The sequence below is a fragment of the Lissotriton vulgaris genome, chromosome 4_1 (assembly GCF_964263255.1).
Source record: "Lissotriton vulgaris chromosome 4_1, aLisVul1.2, whole genome shotgun sequence".
Lineage (NCBI taxonomy): Eukaryota > Metazoa > Chordata > Amphibia > Caudata > Salamandridae > Lissotriton > Lissotriton vulgaris.
Window position 1 is genome coordinate 244291603 of NC_141691.1, and position 19776 is coordinate 244311378.

A 19776-nucleotide genomic window follows, 5' to 3' on the forward strand; every position below is an offset into this window, starting at 1 on the left:
AGCACGTTTCTCACAAGGTCCTCTACATACAGGCCCATGGCAGGCCCACTTCCGATTCTGGCAGCCAATAAGGCGAATCTTATTGCGCCGAGAGCGCCCTTCTTGTTCGTCCATCTTGTCTGCCAGGAATTTTTTGTCGTCCTCCAATTGCGCCACACGTTTTAACAGCGACGCAGTGTCCGAGGTAAGGGTCGTTGTGACCTGTTCCACCTTTTCGCACTCTATATGGAGCTCCTAGCGCTTAGAGTCCGCCACCATCCTCTAATCACTGGGATTAAATTCGGGGGTGATACCCACACTATTAGTCTTTATGCTGATGATATCCTGCTGTCCCTAACAGATCTGATCACGTCCGTGCGAGCCCTCTTTATTGAGCTACACAATTTTGCTCTGGGGTCGGGCTTCAAAATTAACATGGATAAATCCCTGGCTATCAGTCTTTCCCTATCTTCGCACACTCTAACCCACCTCCAGGAGGAACACCTGATGCAGTGGTCGACGGAGGCGATTCCATATCTAGGCATTCAGCTCGCGCCTACCATCCAAGCTACCTCCGATATTAACTACTCCAACCTCCGCAGTCGCGTTAGAAAGGAGATGAGCAGGTGGAAACACTGCACTATATCCTGGCTGGGTAGGATAGCGGCTACTAACATGACCATACTCTATGACAACATGACTGTTGGTAAGGCACAGCACCCGGGCATAACCAGGTCACCGGGTGGAATGTCGGGGTTGAGGGAATTCTAGGACGGGGGGTTGGGACTGGAGTGCAGGGAGATGGGAGACGAGCAATGTGATGTACTGGTGCATCCTTATGAAAATAAAACTCATTACCTTACCAATGGTGCCTGGACCTCCTTCTTTTCATTGACGAAGAGCAGGAGCTGTGTCTAGCATCTGCCCCCAGCTTTCCACATCGGTCCACATTCTGCAGGGTGTCGGTGTGGACTTTTTTGCCCACTACATTCGGCTGCAGCCTGAACGTCATGGCAAGGCGACTGTTGTAAGGTCTCCTCAGCTGTTGTCAGGGACAGTAGGCGTAGACAGTTGTAACCCATGTCTCCCGTACAGTAGTGTCAGCTTTCCATCTACGTGGATTCTGCTGCTCATTTTCACACCCACTTAAAAAAGTTTTTGAGACCGTCCAATCTTCGTATCTTCAGGCTTTAACGAGGAACAAATGCTCGGAGAGTTCCTTCCAGCAGAGCCTTCCAGTTCCCTCCAGAGCCTCCCCGTGCACCCAGTGACTCCAGGCGCTTTGACCCTGCTCACCTCACACTCACTCCTCATAAATACAGTACTCCGCCATGGAAGCCGGCAGACTACAGACAGACGGGTGACGGAATCAGCCCTGGACGGAATTGTGCTGGGATCTCTAGTAGGGTCACCTCCCTCCAATGTCAGTTGTGCTATCCACCTGTCCCGTCTGTCACGTCTGTCCAGCTAAGCTAGTAATTTGCCCGCTTTGTCGCCCACCTCGTAAATTTTGTGCCGTGTGGCGGACAATTGCAGCTTGACTTCCTCTGTCAGGTGTGTTCTATGGCGATATTGCGCTATTTGTAAACTGTGCGCCGTAGCGGGGTTTGGGTCCGTTGCGTGCCTCGTCTCCGCCTCAGCCACCGCCGTTTCTAGAGCTAACAGTTCCGCTCGCCCCTCCCACTTAAGCGCTGCAATGGAGACTATTGCTCGTCCTCTAACCACTGTTTTGTAGGCCTCCCACAGAGTGACAGCGGAGGACACCGAGCCAGTGTTGTCCCGGAAATAGTGTTTAGTGCCCACCTTTAGCTCCCTCTTGATCTTAGAATTATGGAGGTATGCAGCGCGGATTGGATAGGTCCGGCGCCGTGTAGGTTGGTGGTGTGCATAGGTAATTAGCAATGGAGAGTGATCTGAAATGCCTCGTGGTCGGATTTCTACCTTGAGCACAGTGCCAGGGCCACCCGGCGAGCCAAGTAAATAGTCAAGTCTGGTGAGACTACTATGGATGCTTGAGTGGTAGGTGAACAGGCGGTCTAGGGGGTTGTATTTCCTCCAGAGGTCCTCCAGTCCCATAGCAGTCAGGAAGCCCCCCCAATCGTGTTGTGCCAGCTGGAGCTAACTTCGGGGGGGACTCTATCCACCAAGCTATCAGCCACTAAATTAAAATCCCCCCCCCCCCCCGAGAAGCAAATCCCCCTCAGGGAGCCCCAGTAGGAAAGCGCTAAGATCTGATAGGCCCGTCGCATGTAAGGCAGGTGGAACGTAGACTGAGACAATATTAATGGGTTTCCCCTCCCACTGTGCAAGTATTGCGGCAAATCTACCCGCTGCGTCCGACCTAGCAGACTGTATGAGTAGGGGGAATTGTTTCTTTACCAGAACGCCTACTCCCCTGGACCCAGAGGTGAATTCGGAGTGGGCTACCATCTGAAAACCCCATCTGTCCATTGCTTTCGTGGCCGTGCCAGTGAGGTGTGTCTCCTGTAGGAGTATTACTGCCGCCCCCTCCCTTTTAATGCACTTCAGGACCAGACCCCGCTTGATTTTGTCACCAAGGCCTCGGACGTTCCATGAGAGTACAGAAAAGGACGGTGTTACACTAGCCGCGCCGTCCTGTAGAACAGTGCGAGTGTCAACCCCCATCATCATGCATCAGTGTGCTAAATAGACAACAATCAGTTTCCGTGACCCTAAACACCATGCCGCTCAATTTAGATTGGTGTATCGCAGTAACATAAAACACAACGAACAACAAAAAACGCTCCCCCCTTCCCTCCCCTCCCCCCTCCCTGCCGCGCGGACTCCAAACTGCCCGCCACCCCAACTCAGCAGAGTGCTCATGATCCCTGTCAAAAAACAACGTTGCTTATAAGAGCATAGGGGGTGAAAGTCCAAGGAGGACCAGATAGACCCCAACAGTTCCAGAGTCCCAGCTCAATCGTGAAAGTCTCAGTAGCTAGTAAGGGAGGTGAAACCCAATCGGGAAAGTTCGGGCTCACCGGCCATAGTTCACAGAGGAAAAAGAGAAGTACTTCCCTTGAGGTAGCAGGTTTCATTCCCCAGAGTCTGCTGCCGGGTCAGTCTCCTTCTTCTCCTCTTGTCCGGTCATTTCAGGCTCGTCGGTTTGTCCTTGCCTTCTGCGCCTACCGTTCTGTCTGCCAGAGCCCTCCGCCGGACGCCACCCCTCGAGCCAGTCGTGCGCCTCCTCCGGAGTATCAAAGAACCAGGTCTTTTTATCAGCCACCACCCTGAGGCGCGCCGGGAAGAGCATGGGATAGGGCAATTCGCGAGACCTCAATGTCTTTTTCACCTCAATGAAACTCCTCCGTCGCGCCGCCACCGCCGTCGTGTAGTCCGGGAAAATTGAAACTTCTGAACTTTGAATCCGTATGGGTGGCGCGACCCTCGCCGTTTGGAGAATGGCGTTGCGATCTCTGAAATTGAATATGCGCGCTATAACACGTCTCGGTCGCGCCCCAAGGCGTGGGCGCCCCCCCGGAACCCTGTGCGCCCGCTCCACCGAGAAAAACTTGGAGAGGCCTTTTGGTTGCAGCACGTTTCTCACAAGGTCTTCTACATACAGGCCCATGGCAGGCCCACTTCCGATTCTGGCAGGCCAATAAGGCGAATCTTATTGCGCCGAGAGCGCCCTTCTTGTTCGTCCATCTTGTCTGCCAGGAATTTTTTGTCGTCCTCCAATTGCGCCACACGTTTTAACAGCGACGCAGTGTCCGAGGTAAGGGTCGTTGTGACCTGTTCCACCTTTTCGCACTCTATATGGAGCTCCTAGCGCTTAGAGTCCGCCACCATCCTCTAATCACTGGGATTAAATTCGGGGGTGATACCCACACTATTAGTCTTTATGCTGATGATATCCTGCTGTCCCTAACAGATCTGATCACGTCCGTGCGAGCCCTCTTTATTGAGCTACACAATTTTGCTCTGGGGTCGGGCTTCAAAATTAACATGGATAAATCCCTGGCTATCAGTCTTTCCCTATCTTCGCACACTCTAACCCACCTCCAGGAGGAACACCTGATGCAGTGGTCGACGGAGGCGATTCCATATCTAGGCATTCAGCTCGCGCCTACCATCCAAGCTACCTCCGATATTAACTACTCCAACCTCCGCAGTCGCGTTAGAAAGGAGATGAGCAGGTGGAAACACTGCACTATATCCTGGCTGGGTAGGATAGCGGCTACTAACATGACCATACTCCCCCAAATATTGTACCTGTTTCAGACCCTTCCCCTCCGATCCCCTTGGGTCTGGATCCAGCAGACCTGTTGCGCTTCATATGGCACGGTCGCAAGCCGCGATTCCGCCATCAGGTCGCAATTCTTCCGCCGGAGGGGGGAGGTGTGGGGGTGCACTACCTTCAATCATACTTTCATGCTGTTCAGCTTAGATATCTCCTAGAGTGGCAGAGGCTGGAAACAGAAAAGCACTGGCAATTTCAGGACCAGGCAGTAGCGGACAGACCATTACAAGGGGTTCCCGTCCTTCACAAATGTCACCGCCCGGCCAACCTCTATGCATCACACATCACGAGCACTATTTTAGAATCCTGGGATCACACCAATATCAATGCACAACTGTCCACCTTCCCATCACCCCTCACGCCATTGTGGGACAACCCGGAATTTCAGCCGGCACAGAGGCCCGAGCTTTTCATGCCTGGCGTTCCTCTCCCTGCAGGCCCCTGGGACACCTCTTTGATCTGGAGGGCATCATCTCCTTCACACAGATTAGGGAGCATTACGGCCTCCCTGAAACTGAACGCTTCTCATATCTTCAGGTGCAGCATTGGGCACTACATCAACACATTAAGCCGCAGGCACAACGGTTACTGTCTTCTTATGAAAAGTGACTGATCACTTGTTCCGCTGACAAGAGAATCATCTCTGACTTGTATAAGTTGCTACTAGGCCCCACTACACACACCTATAATGCAGGCCGTGTTAGATGGGAGAGAGATCCGGGGAGATCCCTAAGCCACAAGGAATGAGAGGACATCTACCACAGGGCACGGCACTCGGCATATCATATGGACCTTAGGGAGACCTTGACCAAAATTGTTACCTATTGGTTCTACACGCCGGAGTGCATACAACGCTTTGACTCCCGGCGCAGTGACCTAGGCTGGAAGGAGTGTGCGGGAAAGGGTACACCGGAACATGTCCTCTGGAGCTGCGCTTGCATAAAGCCATATTGGTCACAGGCCCTGAACGAAATAGACCAACACTTGGAAACTCAACTCCCTCGCTTCCCTTCATACATACTCCTAGGTCTACCTAACCCATTAACATACCCACTCAAATCCTGGAGAGGGCTTTTGATAGCGATCGCCCTAGGAGCAGCTTTGCAGAATATCCTGATCCACTGGTGCACCACCCAACTTCCCACGTTCGCTGGCTGGTTCCAACGGCTATGGACGGTATTGGGCATGGAGATACTCACACTCTGCTTGGCTGGGAGGGGGTCTGAGTTCCCTGAGCTGTGGCGGCCCTTTTTGACTCTCCTGGTGTCTGAGTCTCGAAAGTTGACATGCGCCAGATATCTCCGACTGCTCCGTCTCCCTGACACGCAGATTCCAAAAGATAGCTCTACAAAGAGCCGTAGACAGCGCTACTGATCAGTGTGATGTCTTTCCCCACTCCCCTTCCCTTCCAATTTTCATTTTTCGGTGGACAGGGGAGGGACGGGGTTCGGGGTGGGGGGCAAGTTGGGGACACTCTTACCATGTTTTTCTTTTGCTGATTTTGTTGACCCGCTCCATGCTTATTACCTGTGGTAATGTTAACCATTGCACACTAATTGTCTTCTTTACATGCTGCCACGGTAGCTGAGGGTCTAGTTTTCTATTGTGCGTGAAAACTAATAAATATTTAAACCATAATTAGCAACACATGGAACCCAAAGCCACATGAGACATAGACTTAGCACTTTATACTCCAGTAACAATTAAGGATAAGGGCTAATGAAACTTGAGTCACCGCACTTTATGTAATTAATTTCAGGGGCGGTGGGTGACATTTGAAAGTGGTGGGGCGGAAAGTGAGTTGCATACTGCACCGTTGCGAGCGAGCGAGTGCAGCGAGCACGCCTGTACCCCACAAGGGAGGTTTGGGGGGGTAACCCCCCCCCCCCCCCCCCCCCCCAGAACATTTTGAAAAAAAAGAAGAAAAATCGTGCATTTTCAAGCACATTTGAGAAAGCAGGAAGGTTAATAAAGCAATTGTAAAAGTACAGTTATTACATTAATTGATGGCATAACATAGATAGCTGCCACTGGTTGCTAAATAGAGTCATATAGTGTGCCCATAAATCACAACAGTGTGTGGTGCTTATATACAGGACCACAGGGGATTAAGAGAGTCATCTGTAAGAGATTCACTGTCAGCAATGAAGATTAAGGTGAAGCCTGACATATTCTTTCCATGAAAAACAGCCAACCTGTGTGTGTCATGGTTCCAAAAAATGATCTTATAGTCTGGAGGGCTTGCTTTATATAAGATTGGGTGGGTTGCTGTCTATCAGCCAGACTTTTTCCAACTTTTCTATCAGGTTAACTAGTCGGTTCAAGCCATAGATAACTGAAGTAAATGTGCCGCTTGAATGGAGTGCTAACCAAGGGCCATAAATTCTGCAGCATTTAGATTAGCAGAGGGGAGGGAGCTGAGTCTGGCAAGGATGAGGAGCAAAGCAAAGAGTGACGCTAGCTCAAGACAATCTAGTTTATCTAGGAAGTCTGGTGTGGGTGAATGATCTATCTGCTGAGCGCGAGGCCTTAAGCTTGAGAACAGGCAGCCGGTGCTGAGAAGCCAAATGTGCCTTGTTTCTTTTGACAAATAAGAACCAATGAGGAATTAAATCAGAGACTGGTAGAGGGGCACTACCTTCAATAATATGAAATTGTTACTTCGAACTGCCAGAGTTCTAAAGCTTTTCTCAACATAATTTGAGATGTACATTACTTCAAAATACTACAATTTAGAAAATACAGGATAAGATATCAGCGTAAACAAGGGAACAGACTAGTTCCATCGCAAGGGATAGAAAGGAAGGACCAGGCAGACAATGAAGAAGAGAAAGGTTTATGATGGGCACCCCGCTGTGAGGGGAAAAAATATTACAAAATAAAGAAAAAGTGAATAAAAAAGGAGCAAACACTAAGAGAAAAATAATGACGGTGGGGCAAGAGTAAAAAATGGTCAGGTCTTCATTAATTACAGAAAAACATCCACCATTAACAGAAGAGATAGCCAAGAAACAGCAGATGGTTTTGTTTTGCCTTGAAACAACCCTGTCCTTTAGAAAACAACAACAGAGTAATAACAAGAAGACAGATGTGCAGGACTTGGACTTGTGATGAACGGGCTGTTGAGTCAATAGTGGTACAGCCTAGAGGTGAACCGCAAACAACTCAACGCATAATGTGCTTCATGACATGAAATGTACTAACCTTTGAGGGTGCGTTCTGCGCCCCTATAAACCAGAAGTTGAGTTACACATGCACACAGCCTGTCTGTGCTGCTAGGACTTCATTTGTTCATCAAGCCCTGTGGGAGGAATGCGGATCTCCAGATCAATCAGATCCTTGGTCAATTAGGGTGTTACATCACTCACACAAAAGAAGATGGGAGGAATTCTTGTAACTAGTCTAACTACTGGCAATCAAAATAATATGGGATGAGGTTCAGACGGGGTAAATACTAGTGACTGAGATTCATTCAAACGTTCCACCCAGCTCTGTTTTTTTTTACTTCAGTGTGATACCCTAAGAGCAATGGATATGACTCGACCTGGATCCTGTGCTCACTATGCCACTGGAACCAAAGCAGTTCAGTCTTCAGGCCCTGCCTTACACTTGTTTACTGCGGACATATGAACTGCATTTAGTCTCATCATAGTACCTTTGCAATGCAGGAGCATGCCATGTCTGGAACAGATACTGCCCTACACTCTACTGCAGCACATATGACTTTCTTTCATCCCCAGCTATATCAGGTGTTTGCTGCTTTCATCTATGTTGAGCTTAAGTGCACTGGAAGAGTTTTGTAACCCCCAGCCGCAGTACACTGCAGAAACATGCACTACTTGAACATGCAGCAGAAGCAGCAGTACACTGTAGCACATGCCCTTTTCCCTCAGCCTCAGGGCCATGTCTGCCCAACATGTGGTCTAAGGGAGGTGCACACTTTCCTTGCTTTCACTCTTCTTCCATCCTCAACACGTGCATGGACTGTGCACCCCAGTAGGAACATGTTTTATTTGGAGCTAACTATACCTATACCAACCAAAGGGGTCTGCTTCGATGGAAACCGCCTCTTCCTACCTCTACTTGCTGAGTAACTAGAGAGGTGATACTAGATAGGTACATGTAAGACTTTAAAGTTCTGTTTGTTTGAGTCAGTAGCTTTCTCTCTCTTCCTAAATCTGCCTTCAGTGCTCAATTTGTCTCCCACTGCCTTCGTCCTCACTCACTTCAATATTTCATCTTTCACTCAAGTTTTCCCTCAGCCCGTGCTTCTTCTTCTGACCATGCTTCATTCTCTCTTGTCACCACAGTAGGGCAGTTGTGCCCTGAAGCCAGCTCCGGATGACCCAGAAAAGCACACGTGCGCACAATATGACCTGTCGTTGATGCCTGCAGCAGTATTGAACAGATAGAAAAGATGTACCTGTCTCATTGAATAGATAGCATGGCCCTACAGCGACTTTGACTGTTGGTAAGGCACAGCACCCGGGCATAACCAGGTCACCGGGTGGAATGTCGGGGTTGAGGGAATTCTAGGACGGGGGGTTGGGACTGGAGTGCAGGGAGATGGGAGACGAGCAATGTGATGTACTGGTGCATCCTTATGAAAATAAAACTCATTACCTTACCAATGGTGCCTGGACCTCCTTCTTTTCATTGACGAAGAGCAGGAGCTGTGTCTAGCATCTGCCCCCAGCTTTCCACATCGGTCCACATTCTGCAGGGTGTCGGTGTGGACTTTTTTGCCCACTACATTCGGCTGCAGCCTGAACGTCATGGCAAGGCGACTGTTGTATGGTCTCCTCAGCTGTTGTCAGGGACAGTAGGCGTAGACAGTTGTAACCCATGTCTCCCGTACAGTAGTGTCAGCTTTCCATCTACGTGGATTCTGCTGCTCATTTTCACACCCACTTAAAAAAGTTTTTGAGACCGTCCAATCTTCGTATCTTCAGGCTTTAACGAGGAACAAATGCTCGGAGAGTTCCTTCCAGCAGAGCCTTCCAGTTCCCTCCAGAGCCTCCCCGTGCACCCAGTGCCTCCAGGCGCTTTGACCCTGCTCACCTCACACTCACTCCTCATAAATACAGTACTCCGCCATGGAAGCCGGCAGACTACAGACAGACGGGTGACGGAATCAGCCCTGGACGGAATTGTGTTACCCTGGTACAACCACCAGACAGAGACACTGTGCAGACATCACTCCCAGTGCGCCTGGAATATTCTGGAACACGTCACAGCCTGCTACCACCCTCAGACAAACAATAAAAGGGCCGCTTTTAGTGGTGCGTGAAGGATGAGGCCCCGTCAGTTAACGTTTCAAAATTGAAGTTGGGATGGATTGGGACATGCCAGAATGGCCAATCACTGCATGGCTTCACAATGAAGTCACACAGTGATTGGCCATGCAGTGCTGAGCCTGAGCCAGTGTGCCACCAGCCAATTCTGGCGCTGCATGCAGCGCCAGGATTGGCTAGGGGGGCACACTGACTCCTCGCCCTGGCGCCTTTGTTATGTTGTGCTTTCCCCTTTAAGGCTCGTGTGTGTGTTAGTTAGAATGTAGGATGTTAGAATGTATGTGTAGATCCTTGGTGACTGGGCCAGGACAGTTGGAGAGCTGTGCTGGAGATTGTGGATGCACCCTGGCCCTCACCTGTATTTATTACTTGCTTATTAAATATATATTCTACTTCTACGAATCTGCCTGAACCCTTCTTTACAATTGGCGACGATCGGAGAACCCAGGAAACCGTGCAAGTACTGGCCATAAAAATTTGGAGACTTCGATGGACTAACGTTATCAGCGGACATATTTTGATGTGATTTTATTATTAAGATGGCGCAGGTCGATGCATAAACGGATTTTTCCGTTGGGTTTTCGTGCTACAACGATGGGACTGATCCATTCCGAGGCTTCCACCTCCTCAATTATACCTTTAGCTAGCAAACCTTGTAGTTCGCTTTTTACCTCATCTCTTATCAGCATTGGAATCGGCCTAACCTTGTGAACCTTTGGCTCGGCATTTGCCTTAAGTAGTATTCTATGTTCAAACCCTTTCAATTTGCCCAAAACTGTACCAAAAACTCCTGGAAATTCCTTGCTCAACGTATCACTCAACTTGCTTTCATCATCCACCACCAACACCTTTTCTTCACTATTTGGGTCTAAAATTATGCTTAAACTCTTCTGGTCCCACCATCCCAAAACTGATGGTCCAGTTTTGGATATATACAATTTCCCTCTTGCAGTTCTTCCTTTAAATACGAATGTGAGCCATCTGTAACCCAGCATCTCAATTCTTTTCCCGGTGTAACCTACAGGACAAATGTCTGAGCATTTTAATTGATCACCAATCTTACCCACAAAGAATTCTTTCCAAACATCTTCATTTACAATTGTGTAAGGTGATCCTGAGTCTGCGTAAACCTCTATCACCACACCCCCTAAAGATACCTTACATAAAGGTTTCCCTTCCAACGCTTCATCTGAAATATTGATGACATAATTGCCTCTCACATTCTTTACCCAATCCAAATTCTCATCCTCATCCTCCACCACTGTCTCTTCTTCATCCCAAACATACTTCACATTACTACGTTTGCGGCACATTTTAGAGAAATGTCCTAACAAACCACAAATACTACATTTCTTATTAATGGCCGGGCAAGCTCTGCTAAATGCCAAATGTTCCTTGCTATCACACCGATAGCATCTTCTTTCTTCTCCTTTAACATCTTTTTTCTGAAACCTGTTAGGTTGAGTGTTCCATCTCCCCTGCGAACCTTGTTGGAACCTTGATTGAGTCTTCTTGTGTGGTAAAATTTTACAAACTGCACTAGATGTTTTATCATGCTCAGTCTCTTTTACCACAGAAGAACATCTTCCCGACATTTCCGCTATTTCAAAAATTAATGTATAAACTTCTAGGGGAATTAAACATGATTGCTTTCTTCCAGGATGACATTTTAGTAGCCGCAAAAGATAAAGAAGAGCATGATAAGAAATTGAGACAGGTTTTAAAAGTATTGGATGATGCTGGACTTACGGTAGAGTTGTCAAAGTGCAAATTTTGCAAAAGAAGTGTGTCATATTTGGGACATATTATTAGCGAGGAGGGGGTAAAGCCCAAACCAGCTTTGATAGAAAACATTGTAAATTCATGCACACCAAACACAAAAGAGGAGATAAGGACCTTTCTGGGAATGGCAGAATATTGTGCCAAATTTGTAAAAGATTTTGCATCAAAGGTGTTCCATATTCGGAGTCTTTTAAAAAAAAATGTCAAATTTGTCTGGACAAAAGAGTGTCAGGAAGAGTTTGATAGGATCAAAGTTGAGCTACAAAGTGTCAATGCCTTATCTAGTTTTGACCCCAACGCTAATTGTTTGTTAACTACGGATGCTAGTGACAAAGGGATCGGGGCTGTGTTGTCCCAAGTAAATGGAAGAGGTAAGGAGACCATAATCCTGTTTGCGTCCAGAGCACTTTCCCCATCTGAAACAAGATACCCCATCATTGAAAGAGAGGCGTTGGCGTGCGCATGGGCTCTTGAGCATTTTAGGGCTTTCGTGTGGGGGAAACCTGTGACCATTAGAACAGATCATCGTCCCTTGGTTAAGATTCTATCATCAGAGGGCATTTCTGGGGCTTCAGCTAGAATGGCAAGGTTGTCGATGCGAATGTGTGAGTTCGTGTATAAAATGGTTTATTTACCGGGTAGAGATAACATTATTGCTGATTGCCTGTCCAGATTACCGTCCCCTTTAGAAGAGTGTGATGACGATCCATGGGGTAACGTTAGCATTGCCTTGGTTCACGATTCTGGTGCCCCTGCCATTAGCAATAAAGTATGGATGGAAGAACAGGACAAGGATATTGAACTCAAAAAAATTAAGGAGTACATCTGTTCTGGTTGGCCTAAACAAAGTTCCTTAGAAGGAAATTTTAGAGCGTTTTGGGAGGTAAGAATGGAGTTATCACTAGAGAAAGATTTATTATTCAGAGGTGACAGGGTTATCCCTCCAAGTTCCTTAAGGAGGAAAATTTTAGAGCTTTGTCATGAAGGGCACTTTGGTATTGGAAGAAACAAGATCATGGTGAAAGGTATGTTTTGGTGGCCTGGTGTGGACAAGGACACAGAAATGTTTGTAAGAAGTTGTAACGTTTGCAATTCTGCGGACAAAACTCTTAAAACCCTAAAGCCTAGCATGAGTGAGGGGTTGATCCCTGAACTTCCGTGGGAAACCATTGCTATGGACATCATTGGGCCCATTGGGGAGCATAAGGAATTTGGTTTGGTGGCTATTGATTTATTCTCTAAATGGCCAATAGTGAAGTTTGTGGACAAAGCGGATACTTCTAGTGTCTTAAGGTTTTTGGACAAAATCTTTGTTATGGAGGGTTTACCGTGATAGATGGTAAAGTTATGCAGTGGTCACCCGTTGAAGTGAAGAATAATCTCGAATTAGTCCATTCAAAAAGTAAGGAGTTTTATGACACTCACCATGGAACAAAGGATGTGGAGATTAAGGTTGGAGAATGGGTGCATGTGAAGAAGCCTTATAAAGTACCTAAGGGTGAGAGCCGTTTTGAACCACAAAAACAAGTTGTGGAAGTTTTGAGAAATGCGGTCAGACTAAGTGATGGAAAAGTATGGAATTTAAAAAGTATAGCTATTAGTCATGACCAGCTTGAAGAATCTAAAGAAAAAAGTCAGAACATGTATGATTGGATGGAAGATAATTTTGAGGACAGCTTTTTGCAAACACAACTTGCTGGGGTGGCTGAAGACAACAATGAATTGCCGGTTGAACAGGTTATTACTGATCAGCTTGTTTGTGAGGAGGGGGGAAGTGTTGGGACTCACTGTACCGGCACTCTTCCAAGTGTTGGCGATCCTTCAAACATTATCAGTGGTGAGTTATTGGGTAAGAGATCACGCACTTCTCCCACTTGGCTAAAGGATTACGTTACTGAGTTTTAGTGTTATTTTTTTTTATTCCTTGTGTGTTTTCTTTTGTTTTTTTTTTTAGCACTTCATTTTGCTCTTTTCCTTCTTCCATTGAAGGGAGGGGGATGTGTTATGTTGTGCTTTCCCCTTTAAGGCTCGTGTGTGTGTTAGTTAGAATGTAGGATGTTAGAATGTATGTGTAGATCCTTGGTGACTGGGCCAGGACAGTTGGAGAGCTGTGCTGGAGATTGTGGATGCACCCTGGCCCTCACCTGTATTTATTACTTGCTTAATAAATATATATTCTACTTCTACGAATCTGCCTGAACCCTTCTTTACAGCCTTCCATACCACGGGGCCCGGCTACAGCAGCACCCCTCCCCTGGCTTCTTCATTCCCAGCGAGCATCTCTGGCCAGCGTACATGCTCGGGCTAGGTGCAGCCCTAAGTTTCATATGCGCACACCGTACTGCTGCTGGCCTGCTGACGTCTGCACTCTGCAGACTGTCACTCAGCAGACCAGCCAGCCCCACCCCCTGCGCACTCCACTCCCTATTCAATCGGGTGGGTCCCGACCCGCAACCCGGATAAGCGCTGCACAAAATTATTAAATTCAATAGCGCTGATTTCAATCATATTTATTTGTGTATGCGGTGCATCGCAGGCTTAGTGGGGCTACGCCCCTATGGACGCACCGCGGCTGATTAGTTTGCACACTGCACTAATGAACCCACCGACTCCAGATTTAACAATCACTTGCCCGTCTTCTGTAATGTTTGTTGGATACAACATGATTTCAAAATACTGGTGTCCCGGGACAAATACAGCGATAGTAGTACCACGCACAACAGCCATAGTGGCACGAGAGAGGATTGGAACCAAAAGTCAAGATCCTACACACCTTTACAAAACCTTTGCACACGAGACCAGGGCCCCGTCATAAGCAACCTCACACTGAAAAAGAACAAATTACAGTGAAGCGTAGCACACGATTGCCTCCTCCCTAACCTCTTACTCATAGCACGGCGACAGGATTGATAGTAAATTGTGTGACATCGCTATAATATGTTGTTTTGCACTTCATTTTACCTTTTTACTTTGTAATTGTGCTAATTGGAATAGTACAATGATTTTAAGTAATTGGGCAATAAAAATGTTCGATCATTAACCGTGCTAGTGTACGCACAAGGTGGAATAAAGCGAGTGCAGGATGTGATGTAGGCTTGTGTGAGGGCATGTTGAGGGTTGTGCCTGTATGAGTGAATGCGAGCGTATGCTTGTAGGCGTGCAGAAGGAGGGATGGCAACGGTGAATGAAGGAGAGGGGTGTGTCTATGAGTGGCGGGGAGGAGGTTGTCTACGTGCAGTGCGATGTGTGTGACTGAGTGCAAGGAGAGGGGTATGACGGAGTGAGGGGGGGGGGGTTGTCCAAGTGAGTGCAAGGTGAACAGTGTATCTGCAGGGTTGCATGGGTAACTGTCTGAATGCAAGAGGAGGCGCGTCCGTGTTAGCGTATGGTAAGTTGTGTCCTTATTGGTGCAAGGTGAGAGGTGTCCTGTATGAGGTTATGATGAAAGGTTTGACTGTGCAAGTGTAAGGGGGGGGCAGTGCTTCTGTATGAGGGCAGACGGGCAGTAAGCCTTCATGGGTGCAGGGGGAGGGTTATTGACCTGAATGCAGAGAGGGCTGTTCCTGTGTGAGTGCAGTGTCCCCCTGTGAGTACAGGACGTATGAGCCACCTAGCCTATAGTACTTAAAAATAATCATAATAAATTGTGAGCCTAATTTACACAGTCCTTGGATGCTTGATTCCGGTCTAGGAAAGACATGGCTTGGTAGTTCGGGCTGGACTGTTCCCATGAGGCACAGGGTCAAGGCTTATTTGCATATAGCCATTGTCTGACCTAGGGTGGTGAGGAGTGCAAAAAAACGATGGATTTAGGCCCAGATCTTTGTACTGGGGTGAATGTAAGACATTGTTTTGCATTCTGTCCATCAACTGTGTTTTTTTGTAATTTACATATCGGGCACACTGTCGCTGTTTGCACCACGACACACCATTAATTAGGCGCTTCTGGTGCAGAATGGGATAGTACGCCCTATTACCAAAAAATAAATAAATACTGTCCTTCAGAAAGGGGTGCACTCTGTTTTTGCCAGTGATGAGAAGAGTGCATTGATGAAAGACAGAGTCGTGGGCTGAAACTGCAGATCAGTCCTTCCCTGGAGGCAGACTAGCCTCTCTTTCAAGTAAGGACCTCCTGGAGGTTCCTAGGACCCCTCATTCTTTCTCATGGGGCTCCCGCAGTAGGCATACTTACTGTGTGCTCACTGTATGTGGCACTCAGTCCGGGCGTTCACCAACTGCGTTTGGTTCTGTTTTCATGTCTCTAATACGACACAGGCATCTAGGCAAAGGGGTCCCTCATTTGCATGGGACCCCACTCCATGCATATATCGGAATGGCCCGACTGGTCACATTGGCTGAAGGTGTGCGCAGGATGATCCATATTGTTTAAGGGGCCATGCAAGAATCTGCAGCATTTTCAGTAATACCAAAGTGCTGGGGCACATGCCATTGAGTCCCTGGACCACTTTCTGTAATAAGGCACCAAGTGTCTTGTGCATTTTCTGTTCCTGTGAGGAGGGTAGATTGGGGTAGATCCCCAAATTAGCCTTGTGAGGGGGCAGGATCTGCCCCAATCCCATCACAAGCTGGTCCCCACCTCCCCTTTTATTTTTATTTTAAAATAAATATTTATTGTGTGTTTCTCACACTTGGAGAGCAGATACACAGGGTAAATCTTCCAATCCAGAATGGGCACTGGCGGTGTGGAGTATGCAAAATGCCAGACGAGATATCAACAACATTCCCTTTTTATTGTTTTTTTTTTCTGGTATCTGTTGGGTTTTTTGCAAGTGGATGGGCAGATTGGGGCAAATCTTATACTTCCCGCAAGGAAGCAGAAAGGCTGATTTGTGTCTTAGGCCCTGAGGGTGTACAGGTATTCAGATACCTCAGTAGTGACTAGTGAGATTGTGCTCCATTTGGTGGTGGGGTTATGGGGCAAATCTTCCAATCTAAATCCCCGTGTGGGGCAGAAAATCAATTTTGGTTCTGGAGTAATAAGGGCAGCCCAATGCTTGATGGCCTGGCCACCGCCCCTATTCGATTTCGCTTACCCAATCTGCCCACCCCAGTGTAACAGAAATACCTTTGGTGGAGGCCATTTGGACATGCTTGGTGGCTGCTCCCCCCTTTTAACAACATCCCTGCTGTCAACTGGGTGACCTCTGCTAAGGGATGACACCCTGCAACTATCCTGATCTGGGATCCACTTGGGAGATGTACTTCTGGAAAGAGAATACTCTCCCTGTCAGGGGCGGCCTTAGGCATGTGCATGTTGTGCACCTGCGCAGGGCCACCAAACCCCAGGGGCCACCACACCGATATATATCCATAATAAAATAATCCTCTGAGGATGGATACATATTTGTGTGTCGGCCCCTGACAGGGATTTGGCGGCCTCCGGCTCTGTTCCACTTCCAAACACCCTGACCCTCCCCCTCTTCACTGGCCTCCCGCTCTGCCCCGCCGGGACCCCCTCTTCCGGGGCCCCCTACCTACGCTCCCTGCCCAGGGCCACCATGAGCCTAGAGCCCCCCCCTGAGTGGTACCTCCCCTGCTGTGACCGATGCTCTGGTGGGCTGAGCTATGTCCTGAATAATCACACTAAAAGCAGCCGATGTGTGTCAGAACTTTCGCTGAAACTAAAAAATAAATAGCTCTACCCTTGCTGCCCAAGTGAGGGTATAAGAAGGGAATCCCTCTGGTGGGAGCATCAGAGGAGTTTCCTGTCCTTAATTGGGGGTACGTGATGCTCACATTCTCTACACTACGAAGGTGCTGCATAAGACTCAAACATCACATAATCCAAACTTGAGGGGTTAAAATAGACAAAGGATCCAAGTAGCACGCACTTTCTAAATAAGAATAATACAAACCTCCAATTAAAATGTTGTTGTGTTAGCAAAGTAAGTAAATCAAACATCACAAAGTTGCTCAAGTCTAACAAAAGGACTACATTAGCCGCATAACCAAAACGAAATAGTAACATAAATGGAACAGTGTATCCACACGTAAAATTCCAAAGCAAAGATTGACAACCCATCCAAGCAATGACAAATGTCGAAAAACGAATGAAAACCAATGGCTGAAGAAAGGGTCTGACCCAAAGCCCCCTCTGTCTGTACTTATTTTTGGGAAGAAATATTTTATGTATTTTTTGCAGTTTTATATTGCGTGTGCTTTCAGTGCTTTCCGTGAGCACCAAATTAAATTACATGAGGTCAGCTTAATGTTTTTTTAGACACTGGGAGATTGGGTGGCTAGCAGAGATGTAAAGACCACACAAGTACTATACCTTGAGTCCCCTGTTCTAAAGACGGCATCTCTGGCATAAAGCCACATCTCCTCCCTAGAATTGATGACATGAGGTCTTCCGGACAACCAAATCTGCTTCTCTAGCCCTAAAAGTGCCAGGTGGACATTGTTCTCCTGTTCCAGTGCTCCCAGCCTGTCCCAGCACCACAGCATGGCTATAAAGTTACTTGTGGGCATGATGTATAGCATCCAGAATAAAAATGAAAAACTACGCCTGCTCTACCAAGGGCAGATATGCTCTATAATGAGGTGACATTACATGCAGAACTATATAGATTTGTTTCATTTGTACTAGAATGGTATCCTCAACTTATTGACCTTTTATCCCTCTATTTACAGCTACTCCCAAACCATCCAAGCCGGCCAAAAAGCCATCCGGAGGCACAGGTGAGATATTTTGAAACTTTTCATACAACTAGTATGTAAAGCTTACGGCTTTGGAAGCAATCTTTTCAGGTCAGTCGTCTCATCGTATTTTGTGCATTGAAGTAACATGTTGCCCCACTGCTCTCTGTTCCACTGGAGATTGCAAAATAATGTTATGAAACTCGGCGAAAAGAGATTTATAAACTAAACAAAGTAGACTCAAAGTCCTTATTTCTTCTCTTGCGAACAAAAGAAAACTTCTGCTGTAGAGAGATGGGTGGCGACACTGACCATGAATGGAAGCATTGCTGTGGAATAATGTTTTATTCCGGGTTTATTGTGCACTGCCTTTTTCCCATAATTGATTTAACCACATGGCTGCTGGGCGTTTTCCCCCCCTGTGCTGGAAAATGCCATTTTAGTGGCACCATGACGAGCTGAGCTCGTCATCAGCATCGAAAGGGTTAAGAATTGGACAAATTATCACTAACGCGGAGGTGTTTGTGTGCCCCCAATGTGCCCCGAAGAAGATGAGGGGCATGTGTCCCCTTGATCCATTACCTACATTTTGTTTCTATTATTTTGAATGTATGGAAATGTACTTACGTAATTTGTAAGAGCTGCTCATGTCACCTGATGTTTTTCTTTGCCGTTTTGTTAATAAAAAAGAATTAAAAAAGAATTTAAAAAAAAAATAATTGGATAAATTATTGCCTGTTTTTTGTTTACAGTGTCCTGATTAGTAACATGTTGTCTCTGTGCTGATAGAAATGATCAAAGTATTGTTTTATTTTTTTATATTTTTATTGCGATTTTGCGTATTCAACACATTTCAATGGTATACATACAAATAAAACCAAAGGTACATGGGAGTAAATGTATGCGACATCATGACTGCATTGACACATCTTTGTGGCTTGTGACATAAGAGATCGGTATCTGTAGAGTAACAAAGCAGCATCCAATCCCTCATACACTTTCAGGGTTGTGTGAGTCAGGGTTGTTCATCGCCTCTCCCATGACAATACCATAATATCGCAACCAAGAGCCTCATATTTTAGTAGACTTCCTTGGGTATCCCCTAGTCTTATACGTTACTTTTGTAGCCGCCATATAGAGGTCCACCCCGTTCTTCCACTTCTGCAGTACATAGGGTTCAGGTGCCACCCAGTGCTTAGCGACATCTCGCTTTGCCACCTCTAGTCCCAAATTAAGGAAAATGAGCTTGGCTCTAGGGATATCTATAGCTGTAGGAATAACCAACAATAGATACGTAGGATCCAATGGTATTGTCACATCTAATATTTTACTAAGTTCTGTTATTATTACATTCGAGTATGTGTGGATATTGGGGCATTCCCACAGCGTACTTATATATATGAGCCTCTCTCAGCCCCACATAGAAGGCAACAATAAAAGTTTTTTATGTTCATTTACACTACTGCTCTGAATTAAACAAGCTTTTTCAACACGGTTTTAGATCTAGCGTAGCGAGAGCTTCGGTCCTACAACAGCAACATGTATAAAAAAAATAAAGAAATATTTTTAAGATGCGTACATACAAGGGTTTTATTTACATCATCCTGTTAATTCCCTGTTCAACTGCCATTCAAATGTTCTTCAGCCTACTACAGCAAGTTCTTTGCAGCGCTTTCTGCTTTAGCTCTTCTGCTTTTCACCCCGTTTCTGCTTTTTGCTACAGCTCTTTTCTTCTGTTTTCTCTTTTGCTCAACCGCCTCTGTTTCAGCTACTTAATGCTTTTGCTTTAGCTCTTTT

At 46.8% G+C, this 19776-nt stretch overlaps 1 protein-coding gene across 3 annotated transcripts in view; it reads left to right on the forward strand.

The window, feature by feature from the left end:
- Window positions 1-19776, forward strand: part of CD99L2 (CD99 molecule like 2) — a 516478-nt gene that overhangs the window by 224431 nt on the left and 272271 nt on the right. For all 3 annotated transcript variants that reach the window (XM_086918585.1, XM_086918586.1, XM_086918587.1), the window contains exon 3: window positions 17974-18021. In XM_086918585.1, coding sequence (XP_086774711.1) covers window positions 17974-18021 — 48 coding nt within the window. The remainder of the gene's footprint in view (window positions 1-17973; window positions 18022-19776) is intronic.